Consider the following 19,919-nt stretch of genomic DNA (forward strand, 5'->3'; position numbering starts at 1 on the left):
CCCTCCTCCCACCATGAGTCAGAAGATACATCCTCAATGCTGCTTGGTCTTGGACTGGAGTTAACTGGCTATGTAAAGTCCAATGCACACTAGCCTTTCTATGCCATGGAACACACCCCTTTTTAGTTGTTTTTTGAGAAGATTTGCATTTTCTACTCTCTGCCCATGTATGCGACACCTATTTCCAAACTGAATGAAGAGTATACCTGGTACAGAAGTAGCATAGTTTTCCACATCTATTCTCCTCCCGGTGTGGGTTGTACTTCAAGATTGTTCTTTGGATGCTTATGAGGGATACTTTACTTTCTCTTGCACCAATCTCTCCACCTCTTCATATAGCATTCCAGCTATATGTATCAGGGTAAAACACTGTATTGGATATTATTGTTATTCTACATTGAAAATATATTTCCAATATGTAATTACTTCCTATCACACTTTACACCCTTCTTCCCCACTTAAAGCTGGTGCTTCATTTCTGCCCAATCTTGGTGATAATTTGGTAAAATTGAATAGAGGGAGTTGCATGTATAGCAGAATATAATATCAGTGTAGGTAAATAATATTGTTTGTGTAATGTTTATGTGCATCAGTATATTGTGACCAATAATAAAGTTGAAATTAAAGATCTCGCTAATGAGGGTAAGTAGACAATTATAGAACACTATTTTGTGTTTGTAAAATTCTGACAGGGAAATTATAAAGTCAAAGGACCTTCACTAAAATTACAACACCTTAATCATGTGGTGTGTGCTTAGTTAACAAAGATATGTGATATTTGTATAGCAGTTTTCTTCTCTTTATAGGAAGATAGCACAGCAACCAACAAGAATGATGAAGTATTAGCAGATGGAAATGGCACTGTGGATAGTCCAGCAGCTAAGAAAACTAAGTTGGTGAAGGATCACACAATGAAAGAAACTGCTGCTGTTAGTAATTTTGAAACTTAAGATCTTTAAATTTTTAAATGTAACTTTCACATAATTGTAAAATAATGGTGCTTAATTTCTTATAGCATACTGTACAAGCTTTTATTGTCTTACTATTAATTTATTTTGTTACAAAGAAGATACTACTACTTTACTGATGTAATTTTATTAGTTAAAGCTAACATGTTAAGTATGTTTCACTCATGGCATGTATTAGCTTTTTGTGATAGAATCTTTTTTCTGACATTATGATAGTGTTATTCTGTATAATTCATTATTTGTTAAGAGATATTTCTATACACAACTAAAATGGATTTAGTTTAAGATTTAATTTTTAAATTTTTTTTTCTTTTATGATGTTTTTGTTCAAATATGCTTTGAATTGAGTTGGTTAATCTTAAAAACTTTCTATCCTGAATTAGGCAGGAAAACACTTCTTAGGGAAAGAAGTATTGGAAGAGTCAAGATCACTAACCCAAGCTATCCGTGACACTGCAAAGGTTACTGTTAAGAGACTGGATACAATGACCTTAACAGCTAAAGAAGGCAAATATTCTTTCTAGTATGAAGTGATCTAGCATCTTCATCATGTGATTAATGTGCTTCATCACTTGTATCGTGGCTCGTGTGTTAGTGTGTAATGTGGCAAATGGTAAAATGGAAAGTACACTTCTCACTTGTATTATGTTATTTAAATTTATGTGAATAACTTTTATGAAGAAACTTTAAAAGTTAACTAGAATGTAAGGTTTTCCCAGGCAAGCTTTTCTGTTATCAGTTTTTGTTTCTTAGTTGAATTCATACCATTGTAGATATTGTGATGGTCATTTATTGCTCTGAATCAACAGGAGAGACCTTGTTGAAAAACTTAAATCATCCAAGGGAAAGCAGTAGTACAGGAAAACGAAAGACCAGATCACAGACTCGTGGAGACGATCAGCAGTCACCATCACCTGAGAGTAAAAAACTAAAGAAAGTAAGGTTTCCCTTACTTGGTTGTTTTAATCTAATAAGTAATTTAGTCATTGATGAATATCTTATAGATGGGTGAATTGCTTTGCAGGATCTAAGCCTTAACTGAAATATTATCAGAAAAATGCTTAGAGCAATAGAGAGGCTGGTTGGACCTGTGGGATAGTTTCTCTGAGTCCACTTAAGCAGGTTAGGTAGTAGGATGTTTAAAATGTTTTTAATTAATCTTTATTGGTGAGAGAGCTTGGGCAGTTTTGAATAAAACGTTGATAAGATATATAGGACAATGAGGATTTGAAAGTTGAAGATTTAGAGCATAACAATTTAATTATAATAGTTTTAAAGATAAGTGTCAGATTTAAAGACACAGTAGAAGCATGAATGAGCTTAGTTGCTATTATTCTAATCTTAAAAGTATGAAGAATGAAATGGAAAAATTCAGGGCTTTAGTATAAATGGAAGGCTGTGATGTGGTAAGAATTACTGAAACTTGGTTAGATTTCAAGAATACTGATGACAGGAAATATTTTAAATTTCAGGTTCTGAGTTATTTATCAGTTATTGGTTCTTTTAAATGTGGGTAGGATGTCTTATATAAAGGATAAACTACATCCTGTTAAGACTGAAAACAAGTGGTGGTAATTGATAGGTTGAATCTTTGTGAACTATAATTAATGGGTTTGAAGATAATGTATAATTGGCAGTTATTGACCAGTCAGATGAGGGCAATGAGAAATTGTATAGTGAGATCAGAGTTCATACTAATACAGGACTTTTGCTAGTTACATATAGTACATATCTGTAATGGGCTGAGTTCTGTAGATTTAACCATCTAAACTGTTAAGTTGTCATTTTGTGCCACTAGAAGCTACTCAGCTGTGCAGTGGCTTGATGATTAACATGACCAAAACTCTTGCCCAACTAGAATTGCATGTGGTTGCCATGTGTGTTATTACCTGTTATATGGTCTGATCACTGCTTAACATTTATGCATTTTCATTCACATGGGCAGCAAATGATGTTTGATTTTTTTAAGCATTCTCCAACTTACAAAATAGAACACTGAGAGTGAAAGTCCTATTGTGTTGGAAGGAAGAGGATACTAGTAATATAGGAACAGTAGAGGATTTTGTTTTCAATGTCTTGGTAAATGATTATTAAAGCAGAAACAAGTAAAAACAACAAGCTTGCTTATCTCTCTCTCTCTTCTTTTTTTTGTGACAATGAATAAAAACATGCTTTTCAAAACCCTGTATATTTCATAACAACACCATTTCTGAACAACTAATTTTAAAGTAAACCAAGTGAGCAATGTAGGGTCAAACCAAAAACAAGATTTCAAATACATTACAGTTGCAACGCACATTCTAAACTCAAGAGTAAGTTTGTGCATTTCATTTAATTTCTATTAATAAACAGATATCTGGATCTTCAAAACACTTATTTTCATTATTGAACAAGATGTTAAAATAAGGATTGGTGGCAAGTATTTTGAAGACCATGAGATGGCTAAACTTTTTATTGTTATTTTCTTGTATTCTGTTTTTACATAAAAAGGTAGTAATATTCTTTATCCTATACATTATATGGGAAATGTTGAAACTGACCTGAATACTGTGGATATTATTCTTTTGGTGGTAAACAAATAGACTGAGAGTTTAAAATACCATTGTCAGATAAGTTGTTTTTTTTTTGTTTTTTTTAAACATGGATTTAATCAGTAAGAAAGACAAGATATGTGAGCTTCTGTTTCATTTTTGATATGTCAACAAATAATAGGCAAGTCTGAAAATTAGAGATTAGCTGATGTTACTTGTTTTATTAAATGGGTTGATAAGAATTACCATGGAAATTACTGACTAGCTAGTCTTACTTATGTAGTGGGAAAAACTAAGGATTTCAGTAAAACAAATTTTACAAAATCGTATTAGTGAAATGTCATATAAATTAACATAATAAAGATTCACTGAAAGGACGTCTTGCTTTACTGATCTGTTATATAGATGTTGGTACTTCTTATCTTGATGCTGACAGAGGTGGGGGCTTGCTGTAATTAGATTTTCAAAAAGCTTTTGATGAGGCACAACACAAGTGATTACCCAAGGAAACCTCTCATTGGTTGCTGTTGGGGAAAGTTTTGTTAATTGGATCTTAAGGTAATTGCATGGGAAAGAAAAATGTTTTCATTAAGTGAATTCAATTGCACTGACTTCACATTACTAGTGAAACACATCAGGAATTTCTTTTTTTGTTATTCACTTTAATAATATTGATAAGCACTTAATTACCAAATTTGTAAAGTTTGCTAGTGACATTAAACAAAAGGGTGTTTGTAGATAGCAAAATTGAGGTGTTAGATGAAATTAGATTAATCATATAAGTTGGACAAATATTTGTCAAATTTTTTTTTAATTGTAACAGGTGCAAGATAATATTTGAATTATCAAAAATTGGATTGTACATTTTAATATGAATGAGAAATCCACTCAATGGTGAGACTTCCTGAAATGAAGGATTTCAGCTTTGCTGGGGATAAGTCCACTAGTTCATCGAAATAGTATTCTGTTGTTAGTAAAGCTAATAGAATAATTTTGTGAATTTATAGACATTGATTACAAGTCAAAAGAGATAATTACACTGTGTAACAAAATTTTTACTTTTTCTTGTTCCTGGGCAGAAAGTATTATTTCCCAATTCCTTATGCCTAAAGTAAATGGAAAATTCCTATTTTTCTCTTCAAACTTTCCTTTTGTGACCTGGGCAATGAAATTTTCAAATTTACCCATTTTCAAGAACTTTTTAGAATGTTGTAGAACTTATGAGAATTTTCAAGAACCTTTTACAATTTTCTAGAACTTTCCATAGTAACACACACACACACACACACACACACTGCAAAAAAAAAACTCTAGAAGGTAAGAATGGCAATTTTTGCTTTCTTGAATAATAAAATTTTATATTATACAAATTTTAGACCTTTTTAAAATTTAACTATCTTTTGGTGCACCTCAAAGAGGAATACAACAGCATCAAGACCTTGAAGTATGATGAGTATGGCTGGGAGGTTATTGGAAATTTCAAAATGGTGACATTCCTGATGGGTCTCCAAGGAGGCTTTACCAAGTTTCCCTGTTATTTTTGCCTTTGGGACAGCAGGGACACAGCAGCACACTACAACAGGAAGCACTGACCACAACGGACCGAGTTTTCTGTGGGGAGGTACAATGTCAAGTGTGAGCCCCTAGTGGACCTCCAGAAGGTGTTATTCCCACAATTGCACATAAAAGTGGATCTTATGAAACAATTTGTCACAGCTCTTGATAAGGAGTCTGCAACCTACAAGCACCTTCGAGACTCCCTCCCTAAGCTGTCTGAGGCAAAGGTCAAAACTGGTGTCTTTGTTGGACCATAAATAAAGAAGATCCGAGAATACACAGAATTCCCTAAGAAGCTCAGTAAGAAGGAAAAAAGCTTGAGGCAGCTTTGTCGCAGTGTTTCGGGGCTTCTTAGGCAATCAAGAGGCCGAAAGTTATGTGGAATTGTTTGAGGCTCTGGTGAAGAACAACGACAAAATGAGCTGCAGGATGTCACTGAAAGTCTATATCCTTGACACTTATCTTGATAAATTCAGGAAGAACATGGGAGCATACTCAGAGGAGCAAAATGAGCACTTCTACCAAGATATGTTGGACTTTGAATGCTGCTACCAAGGAGCATACAACGAAAACATGATGGGAGAATATATTTGGGGGCTGATACGTGAAAGTGATTTACATTGCAGACACAAATCTAGAAAAACTACTCGCTTCTAAACATTTTTGTATGACTTTAGTATAAATACATGTAAATCTTGATTCATGTTTTTTTATTCAGACCTTATTTAAATGAAATGTGCAAATTTGCCTATTTTTTACATAGTAAATAGGTTAGTTTCTAAATTTCAATGTCCAAATCACAAAAGCAAAGTCTGAAAGAAATAATGGCCATTTTCTGTACTTTTTCAACACAAGCAATTAAAAAGTACACATACTATCCAGGAACAAAGTTTGTGTTACATAGTGTTATTTCTTCACAGAAACCACTAGTTGGCCTCGCATGGAATAATGTGTACAAATGATACTTACTTATTTGTAAATGGTTCAAAGCAATTTGGATACTTCCAGAAATGTAAGAGTTATAGATTAAGATTTGTTAAAAAAAAATTTTTCCCTCTGAACAAAAAACTGGTAAGTGATGTTACTGAAGTTTAGAAGATAGTCAAGAGGATTTAAAGGATAAAAGACACCTGATTTAAGATTTGGAAACATCAGGCTTGACTCCATTCAAGACAGTGTTGTTTTGTACCAACAAGGCAGTTAACTTATGAGTTAGCATAAGCATTATTTGAGTCAGGTACTTTACTTTACAAGACTTTGAGAGGAAGTGATGTTTTCCTGAAAATTAAAAGTTCAGAATTGGGGAAAAATTGGTATCAATTATATATAAACAAGAAAGAAGTTATGTGCAAGAACCTCCTTGAAAGACCAAATGGCATCTTAAATTACTATTATTTCATCAAGTATGCAATACTTGTAAACTAATTTTGAAACAATACTGAGTACTGGCCTAAAATATTTTATAAAATATTATGACTATAAAGTATTGTGCAGTTCATTTTATACCCATTTTACTATTTAATTATAAGACAGTTTTGAAAATACTGTATATGTACTTCCTTTGCAGGTATACTGACTATTAGTGTAAGATCTGGGACTGATGCACCAATGTGTTGTCTGTGTAACACTGAGGTCATAATTAGCCACATTTTACGTTCTTGCTGTTGTTACGACTCTCAATGACGTAACACCATTTTAAACATGTTTTGTCTCGAGGTTTATCCATAACATCAGACAGTGTTATTGGCAATGGTGACACTGTCCACCTCAGAAATGTTTTAAATTTTTAGCTTCTCAGTAGAAAAAGAAGATGATGTAGTTTGAAAATTAAGCCTACCAATAGCATAGTTTTATATAATAATCATCATTTAGGGTCTTGTTTTATCATTTTCTTTAAAACAGTTCAATAGTAAGACACCTTAATCTCATAAAATTTATATTTTTCTGGTACTTGAAGGTAAACCATGTTATGTTTTATAACATTTGAAACATAGAAAAAAATTACTATACAGAGTACTTTGATTTTACAAGACAATATCATCATGGAATGAATATATGTAAACATTAGCTTCCAAAAAATTAATTTGACTGGATTTTACTGATGCATGTGTAATATTTAGTCTAATAACACTGATGATGCAAACAGTTCATAAAGAAAATTATTTAATTTTAACAATTTACAATGCTTTTGTTAAATAACCATTTTGACAATGAAAACATTGAATAAAAAAAATTATGTAACATTAACATTGTTTTGGTTGATTCACATAGAATAACTGCACAAATTATTGGATAAGAAAGTTGGTGTCATGTGTGGTACATTGGTGTACAGAAATAAGGTCAAACATTTAAACTTACCAGAAAAGCAGAGTAATGTCAGATTGGTACTCTTGTGCAAGAGAATTAAGATAATTATTTCAACTTACTGAAAAGGAAGAGTAGTGTTGTATATGGTACACTTTTCACTGCTACTTCACTGAAATGGGGAAAAAAGCAGCTGGAAACATTTAGGTGCAGTTTGACTCATTCTGTCCCATTAATTCCAAAAGTATACACATTGAGTGGTAGTGAACTTGCATCTCATGAGGGTAGTTTGACTTATGATGGTTTTTGTCTATGTCAGAGATTTGCTTATCTGTGTTGTCTCAGATCTGAGTTGTTGCACCTCCTCTTTGGTCATAGATCCTTGTACTTCAGGTGATTGGTCTTTTCACACAATGTAGTGGGCAGGCCCAAGCAGCTGTCCAACTTGCACTTTGGGCCTGACAGAGCTGCTTGAAGGTATGGAACTGCTGAAACTTGGCATTGGGGTATGGTGTTTGAGTGTTGTTGGGAGCTCCAGTTTTTTAACTGCCATTGAAACCGTGACAAAAATTGTGTGGGCAGTGATGTAGCAACTGGTGAAGTAGATACCCTGACTGTGATATATGTCTAATCAGTAACTATGTTTTTTGGTGGCTACTTGGAAGATATCTTGGCCACTGATGAAGTTTGACTTGCTTACCATTAAGATTATTTCTAGTTAGATTCTAGCTCCATAAAGGTCTTTTTTAGCTTTTAGATAAAGTAGAACCACATCAGATGATATTGATGTTTTAATTAAAGCATTTTCTTCAGAGGGACTCTTCATGACCTTGGGCTGTCCCATAGTCTCCATTGGCTCTGAATTTATTGGGGTTAGCACGTGCTCTGGTTTTGACATTGTTTCTTGTGGTTGAGTGTCACTGGTATCTCCATTGACAGCCTGGAGGTCAAAGGCTGGTTAGTGGTCAGTTAACTGTGTGACTTTTGGAGACTGCAGGGCAAACCTACTTGCATTTCTGGCAGAACACACATATCAGACAAGCTACCAGTAACTCATCTTCATCCATTAGCTCTTTTTTTCCAGTTAAAAAACTGCATCTTTACTAAATATTAAAATTTACATGAGTGAAAATATTATATAAAAATCAAAGAAAACACTGAGCACACCAAGTATACTTTTGGTGTGGCATTAGTTACTTTCCATGGATTTCACTTTCTTCAGGTAATTTCATCTGCCTACGAATATTTAAATTTGTTCCAGTCAAAAATATTCTTCACTACTATAACTCAAAACATCAGTTAAGACTATTTATTCTATTAAATGTAGTGTGAGCTTTTTTATTACTTTCATCTCTTTAATAAAAAATCCACTATCTGCTAAATATTTCAGTGGAAAAACTGAAAATGTTCTTTCATGAGCATTACTGTAAATATTGCATGCATAACACTTTCAAATAATGTTATACAGATTAGTATGTACAGTTTGATTCATATCTTAATACTTTACTATTCAGATCAGGCCATTCATTTTCATCCATATTTTGCTTGACATTTGTGTTCTCTCTGAAATTGATTCGTTTGTGTCATACAAGATTCATGAATGACGTATGTAACATCCATATGTGTGTGTAACACTATGCATCTATAATCAAAAACATATATTGTAAGAATGCATATATCACTGTTACATGTATATAATAATGTTAGACAAATAGCTTTCAGCTTATGTACCATCACCATAGTAACAAACACAAAGTACTTGTGCTAGCTGTGTTTTAATGATACAGTACTATAATCTGCTGTCATCTCAGAGCTTGCTTTTTCAGCATTACAAAGTAAATAATTATTTATAGATTCCAGCTACACTGAGATTTTAAATAATGCATTTTAAACTTGTTTTTGAAAATATAAAATGTGATTTGTTTCTGTATGGAAGGGTTCAATTACATTTGAAAGTAGAAATCAAAAATATTTTGTATAGTTACTCAGTTTCATTATTACTAACAGAAATAATGTTGGAACTCTCAGTAAGCCTTATCCCTCAGTATAACAGTTGATGTTTGGACAGATATATTTAAATACCCTTAAGGAAAGACTTATGGATACATCATCATTCTGTCACAGCTTTAGTATTCTTCATGTTAAACAGTAGTTGACCCAGTCATGTAAAGTTAGCTTTACACAATTTAAACTTTTATAATTTTTTTATTAACTTTTCAAGTGCCTCACCTGATGGCCTTTCTTTTGAAGTTGACTAACTCTGCTCTCAGTATAACTTTCAGTGATTTACTGGTAGCTAACAAGTCAAATATTTCAGTGACACTTTTCTGCTAAATACGCATGCTAGTTCTAATCAACATTAGACACAAGCGACTTGTTGATTTTACCTCTACTTTCTGTCTGGCCTCAGACTCTCAATATGTGCTGTAACACTTTTTCTAGAGTGGTATACTTTCTCATCATTTTAACCTGCTTGAGGTTAGGATTTCTAGTCCATGATACTCATGTAGCATCTTGAGCTTCACATACACATTCAGTTAATAAAGCTGTTACTATTATAAACTTTAGCTGTGAGTGAATCTGACATTTTTTTTAAAAGAAATATTGCATGTGGATTTAAGATTATTATATGGCCCTCCAGTAAGTCTAAAGACTTGTAATGCTAAAGCCTGGGTTTCAATATCCATGGCAGACACAGCACAGAAAGCCAATTGTGTAACTTTGCACTTAACAACAAAAACTGTAAATACATGGGTAACTAAAATTGCATAATTGCTAAATAATCATGTGTAGACAGTGACTGCAAATGTTCAAAGAAATAAATATAAAAAGAGTATTACATGTATATATTTAAATTTTTCTTTTATTTACAATATATTTCATTTATGGCTCAAAAGCTTCCAAGGTATTCTCTGTACTTGAAATCTAGTTATCCAGTCCCTTCATTCCAATTGTTTACAGATACTTGCAAGGTCTTCTGTAAGGCAAGGTTGCTTTGCAGTATTTAAGTAGTTTAGAGCTGAAAAAAAACACAAAGGAAACAATTGGCATAGCTGCAGCAGTTGAAGCAAGAGCTAACACTTCTGAGCAGTAGGTTCAGAGAAAATAGTCATCAGGATTTCTCTTAAACATGGTTGGCCAATTTAATTTGTCAAAATTTGCAGTGCTGTGTTACTTCTGTGAGGGTGTTGTTGACATTGTCATAAAATTGAAACCCTATACATAAAGTTTCCATTCTTTGAGGAAATTACTAGTATTCAGGGCTTTGCTAAGAGATAGCAAGATAGACAAATAATCTGAAGAAATGTGGTCATGCAAACTAATAATCAAATGAGTGAAAAATTTTGTGCATATTACTTTAATATTGGCTTGTGACTCGTACAATAAGGGGCTACCCCTATAGTGTGGTGATGATGTCAAGAATCTCACCATGAATTATTTATGTGCATCTCCATTTAATTTTTGTCACAAAGCTTTTTCAGTTTTGTAACTGTCAATACACTAATTGGGCAAATGATTGTGAAGTTGGCATTGTTTTCATATAAAACAAGGTTCATCCTCTCATCAACAGACAATGTATCAAAGAGTATTTTCATTGTAGTCACATTAAAATATCTTATTGCTCATTGTAGGCACTTCCACTTTCTGATGTCTTTTAGTTACCTCATCATGAAGTTATACATATATCCCTTTCTCTTAACTGTAAAAAAGATCTTGACAAAAGAAAACCCCAAGACATTGCTTAAGACTTGAAAAATCTTCATTCTGACAGAGTTTCAGACAGTTCACATAATCACCTGTACCTTGTTGTTGAGTTCTGGGGAGAATAGTATTTGGAGTTTTTCTCATAACATATTGTTCTATGCACTGTACTTGCAATGAAAAAAGTGAGAACTGCTTCATCTTGGCTTCAACATAATACTTGTGCTGATAGATCCAAGTTCCAACACTTTTTGTGAATCTCTTTCATTGCATCACATTTTACATTTCATTGAAAATTATTACTATGTCTTAGTTTGAACAGTGTAGTTCCAGAAAAACAAACCAACATGACAAGTTTCATGTATGAGGGACATTAACTATTTCTTCAACACAGTTAATCACACAAAAGCTGTCTTAAATGTTTTATTTCTTTCTTGATCAGTTCTGTGACATATTGAACTTAATGTTTTTGATATTAATGATTGGATTTAAATGCCTTGCACATTTTTTGTTTTTGCAGCTCTATCAGTATTATTGATTGGCACTTGTGTATAATTTTTTAACAATGAGAAACCCACTTGAAATAAGTGTTAATACCCATACCAGTTGTTTCGAGATGCACTTGTATGTAATGTGAAAACAATGAAAACAAATAGTGGTAGGTATGTGATTAAAACTATTTTAGTGTTAAAATCACTTTATGACTGCTAAGAAGTTGATCACAAGTTTCAACATTGTAACATCATCCTCAGGAGTGAGTTACAAGACATAACTGTACCTTATTTATACTTTTGTTTATTGTTAAATAAATTATCTAAATAGGAATTGTAAACCTGTACATCGGTCAAATGACCTATTTAACAACAAAGCATAAATAGGACACGATTTTGTGTGTCACTCCTGAAGATGATGATGCAATGTCAAAACATGCAAGAGTCAGCTTCTTAGTGATTGTACATCTGCCTTAATTAAAATGTTTTAACTTGTGTATTTATTTTAACATTGTGTGTTATTTATTATTTTAGTTCTATCAGTCTCTCATAATTATTATTCAGTAAATCTTTCCTTCCTAGAAAGTTTACAGTATGTAAAACAGTTTCACTTGTGACTTGATTATGTTTTACTGGTGTTGATGATTGAAGACTAGGGCTATTTCTCTTGGATAGTTCATATGTAATTTTAGTATCAACTTTATCAGGGATTTGCATGCTTTAGTGAATGCATTTGTTTCTTCTCCCACTTTAAATTCATTGCATATCACTAGAATGTCATTCTCAGATTCCATATTTTATTCTTGAAGCCATGTAAGTTTCAGTTCTTAGCCTTGTTTGATAAAATTTAGTTCTTACATTTTTTGAACAGGGAGAGCTTCATCTTTTATGTTAATCTAGTCATCTTGTGATTGTCATTGAACTTGAGGTATTTATTCTGCATCCTTGAGTTATTTTTGGTACCTGGCTCTCCACTTTAGAAATACAATAAAATAGACTTCTCTAATGTCACATTCATGATAAAAACTGGCACAGGTAACCCAGAACTTTGTTTAATTGTGATTGTTTCATGTGAAATTTACAAATTGCTATCATTTTATGTACAACAAGAGGTATAATTTTTTTTTTTAATTTTAAAAATGTACATGGTGTGGTAATGGTGGTATTTATAGGCAGAATATCATACATAATATATATAACTTTCAGTAACTTGACCTCTGTCAAGGGTATCTAAACAAACAAATTTATTTTCTAACTTGAATTAATATAGTCATATGTTCTTAGGAAGTTGACTCAATAATCAGCTGTATGTTATTGTGTTCTTTCATTGACCAAATATCTATGTTTAAAAGTTATCAATAATTGATTTGCTGTGATCATCAGCAAGTTGTAATGAATTAGCAACAAATCCTTTTTTTTTTTGTTTAAACTAAATATAAGTTCATTACTCTCACTGAAATAAGAGTACCATTATCTTAATTTTTGAAGGAAACAACTGGACCAAGTGAAAAGGGCAAATCTGATGATGAGGAGGAAGAGGTGCCAGATAGCAAGGAAGGTGAAACTGAATCAAAGAAAAAAATGAAGTTACTCAAAAGGCAACAAACTTGTTGACTTTGTTAAAACAAAACGTTGCAGTTAAATGTAATTGTAAACTTTGTAACTGCAAAAAACAAATCTTCATTGTAGTAGCAAGCATCAGAAGTGTTTTGGAAATAAAGAGTAGTTATTTGTTTTTTTTGATTATAAGCATGCATATGCTAAGTTGCTTTTATATGTAAATCTTGGATTGGCACAGTTTTTAAACTACAGTGCTACACAGAAGTGTATAGGAAATGTTGTCCGCTGTTGTGTGCCACCTTCCATGTGTTTCTATCTGTTGTTGTTGTTGGTGGTGTACTTTTTACTTTTTTTGTCAAGAGTCAAAATTTCAAACAAATTTCCATGACTTCAGCAAATATGAAAATTTCATTTTGGACTTTTAAAATTAAGTAGTTTTTAATTTGATCAGATTGTGTAGTAAATTTTTGGATCAGCACATATCAGTAGAAAATTCCTGTTCTTAAAATGTTTTAAGCATAAGAGCATATCTAAACCATAAGTAAGTATTTGAATTTATAAGTAAATTTTTAGAGCATGACATTTACATTTTGATATATCAGACTGTTATTTCCTTGGTTATTTATTTTTGAAATTATATGTATAAAAAGTGATTTTTTAAATTGTTAAAAAATGTTTGGTTTTTTTTAATGGACGAATCAAATTAAAGTTTTATCATACTGTATCTGATAATGTTTTTTTCTTATTTACAAATTTATTATTAAATTTAATTTTATTTTCAATCATAGAGATGCCTAATTCATGCTTACTCACAAGGAGACAAAAATTGTTTTATTCACTGTACCCCTAGAATAAAGAAAGAAAATATAAATCAATCTGAGTAACAATTATTACTGGTTTGCTCTAATAAATAACTTAATATTCAAGTATTAGATGTGTTCAAAAAGATTTGGGCTTGATATAGTTTTGTCATAACAGTGAATCTAAGGATTTACGGTTTTCAACTCATAGCTTCAAAAATGTGCTACTCACTTTCAAGGTGTGAGTGTGGTGTAAGGGTGACAGTCAAATCCCACTATTTGATAAGACAAGAGTAGCCCAAGAGGTGGTGGTGCATTTCAAATTTATGAAAAAAATTCTAAAAAAACATTTTTCATAAAAATTGGGACAAACATGTACAAACTAAAAAAATAAAAAACTACCAAAATCTCTTGATTGTTAATGAAGAGTAAGAATATTGTTCACAGACATGCGAACAATGAGGTTACAGTTGATGAATAACTGTAAACTCAAAATTAATTACTCAAAAGCCTGCAGTATGTTTCCTTAGTTAATTATTTTAAAGTTCCTTATGTAATAAGTAGTAGTTGAAGCATATATTTGCTTTATAAGTTTCCTTATTATTACAAAGTCTGTTGTGAAAGTTTTCTTATACATCATGGGGCATTTAAAATATTTTATTACATCATAATTTTAAATAAAGGGATAAGTCATATGTAAGCATCTTAAGTTACTGATAGTTACAGAAATCTTTTCATAGAAAATAATATACAGTTAGTAAAAATAATTTGAAATTTAACTGCCACATTTAAAGATGAACAACTCTTCAAGTTTCAAGATTTATTTTTCAAATGCATAATAAAAAATGAAAGGATGTGTATTTTAATATTTACTTAATTTATAATAACCTCTAACTACAATTGGTACCAGTGTTTAACCTAAAGTTGGAAAGTTCGAAGAGGAATAACTTTTTTCATAATAGTACAAAATTTCTAATTCCCGAGACAATGCTCTAGGGTTGGTAGAGGAGTATACATGTCCAAAGTAGTGAGAGAAATAAAAAAATCTATACAATAGTAAAAAATCATAGTTTTAAAAAGCAAATTAAATTGATCTATGTTTATATATTTTTTTAAAAAGCCAAACTTACTTGAAGTAACTTTTTAACTAAGCATTAAATAACTACATTTTGGATAAAATAATTTTTTTTATTAAAATCCTTAGGGAAGAATATACCTAGTAGAGAAGTGAACCATAATTTGCATTGGGATGTTTATTGTAGGACTTGTAAAAACCAATAAATAATAAGAATTCTTGTGGTTCAAAAGATAATGAGTAAAACAACCAGTATTTTATTAAAAATATGTAACTATCTCAGAAAGACAAGTGTCCACTGTACACTGCACAGAAGCCTAAAACAGTTAGTACATGGTTTTGACATATTAGACTGTAAATTAATTTTTTGGATTGTTTGCCACTTAAATATGTTTACTGATTATTAAGGATTTGTCACTCAGTGGCTCAGCAGCATGTCTATGGACTTGCAATGCTAAAAACCAGGTTTCGATACCCATGGTGGGCAGAGCATAGATAGCTCATTGTGTAGCTTTGTGCTTATTTCAATTCAATTATTAAGGATTTATCTAGTTTACAAAGGATTATTTGTTGTAGCAATTTGAAACTGTCATGAATATGTATTAGCTTATTTTTGAACAGATATATTTAACAAGATAGTATTTTATTATTAATCTCTCTGAGTTAAACATCTTCAGGTAAGGGTAGTTGAGTAAAATTAGTGAAGACAACAGTTTTATGAAAAAAAATAAAAAAAATAGATCCTTATAAGAAAAATTACATTTTTGGATTTTTCTTTAGTATAGAAAAAGGTACAGTGGAGCACCATTAAACCGCGGACCAGTAAACTGCGAAATCGCTTAAGCCGCTGCAGCAAGTCTTGTGAGCAAGGATTATCGCGGCTCACCGCTAATTTAAGAACGTGTAAAAACACGGCTTACGAATTTAATCCTGGCTTTATAACTTCAAGGGTAACTGAGCAATATCGCTACCACGAGATTTAAAATGGCAGCCCGCATGTAACACAGGAAGACGAAATTTTACAATAAAAAGGTTTATTTTTATTGTAATCTTTATATTATAAATAAATCTTAATCAAAATTGTGTAGTATATTTTATTTATTAAAAAGGGGAAAAGCAAACCATTGCAATGTATTGGTCATTTGTGTTAAAATGGCACTTGTCAATTGTATCTGAATAGTATATACATTAATATTATAATGATCACGCAATGGCCCGGATGAGGCTCCTTGGTGGAGCTGTTGGTGACTTCGGCTTTTTAGTCACAAAGGTTTAAGCCATGGTTAAGCAGGTTGACCCCCCAAATACCACGGCTTAACGGCGCTCCACTGTATTCAGAAAATGAAAAATGAATCTATCTAGAATTGATGTCAGTGTTTAACATGAAGTGCACTTGGCTAGTGTATTATATTGAATCTTATTGGATAGGGAATGCTGATAGCTGTAATTCCAAATTTACTAACTATATATAAACAATACTTTGCAGTCTTCTAGTAAAATTTACAATTCTGTTCTACACAAAAAATCAGGTATATTACAAAATCATTTGTACTCAAGATATGTCTCTGAATTAATAACATTGGTCTGATGCAGAATCTGACAAATCAGAGTACGAAATGTTGTTTTTAGGTGAAGAATAAAAACACTTGTCAATTGTACAGTTTACACATTGCATTTACATAATTTCTAGAACACCTAAAATACTCATCTGTAACTTTTCTCAGTATTCATATATATTGCATCTGGTATTTGACCTTCCCTGCCATGAATGTAATTTAATCATCAATGTAGGATAAAATGAATAATTGTAATCAACTGCACAATAACATATTAAATGGCATTCCATAAAAGGTCATTGGTTTCTACCCATTTATACAGTTTGTCTCTGAAGAAGAAAGGTCTGCCTTTCAAAAGCATTCAGGTTATAGGGTTTCTGTTTCATTGTGTTGTCATTAACAGGGTTTTAAACATTTTAGCTTTAACAAAAATAAGATAATAGAGAGTAAATTTTACTCTGTAAATTTAATAAATAAAATCAGGCTTTAACTTCATTTGATGTAAATTGTCCACTGCTATTTAAGGGATCTGGTGAGTTGAAAAATATAAATGAAGTTAAAGTAACATTTACTTGTGGTTTCACTTATGAAAATTAGAATATGGAAAACTGTATTAAAAAAGAATGAAGTCGCAGTACAAGCAATAGTATTTCAATTTATTCTTTTTAAAATATTCAAAGGGAACTGACATATATTGTACAATATTAGAAATAACTAAAATTATTGTATCTTCAGATAGACTTTGAAGTGTGTTGTTTTGCTTCTGGTGTTTGTTAGTCTTAAACTTTTCCTGTAGTTCAGTTTTTTATCCTTTTGTGAGTATGGTTTCTGGAAAAGGCATATAATAATCATTAGAAAAAAATTGTTTATTAAATCCAAAGCATTTTGCTAATCTAAAATAAGATGACTGAATACATAAGTAATGATGCTGTTTCTTAAATAATGAATTCACCCTTTAGTTATGATCAAATGATTGTTTAGAAAAATTATCAAGAATTAGTTTTGTTATTGTTTATATTAAGTGTCTGTCGACAGTTGTTTATTAACAATTGCATTCATAATATTACTTGAAATGTGAAGATATTGACATGCACATATAATGAAAACTTAAATTTCAAGAGCAGTCTAATCGTTGGTACAAAGCTTTTCTGACAGAATTCTCTTGACTTTATTATAGGATGTTCTGTATATTATAAAACATTTAAATGTCTAGTGTACAGTTTATAAGAGTTTGTGATTTGTTCTCAACACAAGATGAAATTAATCATCAAAATTTGTTTGTGAATTAAATTAAAGCACTTTGGACTGTGGTTATTGGTTTTATGTGTGCTTGTGTGACAGTTAGATAATACAGAAAATGTACACACAGAACTTCATTAACTGCCAGTGGAAACAATTTATTATTAAAACCAGAACTATGTATAAGTAAATTTTTTTCAAAATTTATAAAATATTTGTAATGATCTTGTAAATTTACTAGATTTACAGCTCAATGAATTTTTATTTTTTGTAATATTTGGACATTTACTTTAAAATATCAGATAAATTTGCACAGTATTTTGTCTTCAGATATTTTCACACATAGATCCTAAATAAGTTTAAAGTAGTAAACAGCAGAGTAATCAAATAAAACTGTTTGTTAGAAGACTTGTTCTGTAGGGGGTTGAAAGTCTAGTACCTAATTATTATTCATAAAAGGTTAAACATTTAATATTTCATTGCACTATTATGAGAGAAGAAAAAACACATTATAATTAAAAAAAAAACATTTTTAACTTGTCACTCTGAAGTCTCAAACCTGTTTGCTTAATACGTCCAGTACTGTTTACAAAATGATGATTTGCCAGTAACCACATAGTAAATGTAATGCCACAAACTCTATTCTTGCTTTTACAGTTCTTCTCAATAGTTATCAATATGTCACGGTTACCAGACATTCCAGTTAAAGTGAGAACATTTTGTTTTGTAAACCTTACTTTTTCTGTTTTGATAAGAAACAATAAAAATATTAAAATTTCCTTGTTTCTCCACTCCTCAATGGGAACACGATGCATACAGTGTGTCATTATACACTATTCATTTAAATCTTATTTGGAGAATCACTTGACAAATATTACATACTACAGTGTTCCCTCCATCTCTATCATGTTTATTTCAACCTATCATTGTGAAGCCACAAAAATTGAGGTTTGAAGGTTGTTCAGCTTCCAAGAAACAATAACAAAGAAGCAACATTTTTGTGACTAGGTTTAGGATAATGTGAATTTTGAATATTTCGTTTATTATTTTTTTAACAGAATAAGCTTTTATCGCCTTTTTTGTGTGTGGTTTTAAATTGTGATGCAATAAATTCAAAGTTATTTATAAATTCATAAAACGTGCATTACAGAAGTGTTACATTGTCACTCCATTAAAAAAAAAGTCCCAGTTTTTCATTCTGGAAGTCTGGTAACCCTTATCAAACATCATATTTAGAGTAAAATTGTACAACTTTTTATAATGGTTAAAAAAATTTTAGAAACTTTTAGATTACCTTAAAATAATTTTTTTTAAATTTTGACATATTATTAGCTGTTAATCATGTAATTTAAATGTTGATTTTTTAAATGGTTGCTATGTAAACTATTGAAGCATTTATTAAACCATATAGCAATCATTTTAATCAATTTTGCATTATTCTGTGATTGAATTTGATTATTATTTGTAAACACTATTGCATCTATAAAAATATTTAACCATTTTAGCTCAAGTAATGTATAAAATGTTTTTGCAGACTGTTATCCAAGTAGATACTTTGTCTTTAAGCCATTTCTGTAATAATTCAAAAAATATAGAACACTGTGAAATCAAATTATCATTTTTATGTAGTTGCTTTGAGTTTATTGAAAAAATTACACTTTCAAATTTTTATTTGTAAATTATGTATTTTTAAAATACATTGTTCCTAAGAACAAAAATACATATAACCATAGTCTTTGACACTAAAACTAATTTTAACATGTTATTGATACAACCTAACCCTAATTTCAACCCAATAAATTTATTATTTTATGAGTAAAACACAAATGTGTTATAATATCTGTTAAAAAGCCTATAAGTAAGAAAACATGTTCATATATACATAACTATCCATTATAAAATAGTACGAGAATCAATTCATACCACAGCAAAATTTCTGCATTGCTGATATACTTGTTTAACACAAACTGGAAAGACATAGTGAGGAGTCTTCAGTTCTAAGCAGATACTTGCACCGAAACGTTTGTCAAAATATAATGATTTAATGGATTGTATATATTTGTGTTTATGGAGCTTCTTATTCAGTGAACATTATTTTTAAAATGTGTGCATTTATTTTTTGATCTGGCTTTTTTT

General features: G+C 31.0%; 1 protein-coding gene across 2 annotated transcripts in view; it reads left to right on the top strand.

Annotated features, from left to right (window-relative positions):
* The window catches only part of LOC143223095 (uncharacterized), a 38,295-nt gene extending 20,437 nt beyond the window's left edge, over positions 1–17,858 (top strand). Inside the window, exons 2-6 of one of the 2 annotated variants that reach the window (XR_013012655.1) lie at positions 807–929; positions 1,352–1,475; positions 1,778–1,905; positions 3,905–4,057; positions 13,042–17,858. Coding sequence is in view for 1 of the 2 variants with exons in the window: in XM_076450542.1 (XP_076306657.1) it covers positions 807–929; positions 1,352–1,475; positions 1,778–1,905; positions 13,042–13,167 (501 nt within the window). In the remaining variant the exon portion in view is untranslated. The remainder of the gene's footprint in view (positions 1–806; positions 930–1,351; positions 1,476–1,777; positions 1,906–3,904; positions 4,058–13,041) is intronic. The other variant, XM_076450542.1, reaches the window with a different exon arrangement.
* Positions 17,859–19,919: the final 2,061 nt, after the last annotated feature.

Source organism: Tachypleus tridentatus, chromosome 8 (assembly GCF_004210375.1).
Source record: "Tachypleus tridentatus isolate NWPU-2018 chromosome 8, ASM421037v1, whole genome shotgun sequence".
NCBI classification, from domain to species: Eukaryota; Metazoa; Arthropoda; class Merostomata; order Xiphosura; family Limulidae; genus Tachypleus; species Tachypleus tridentatus.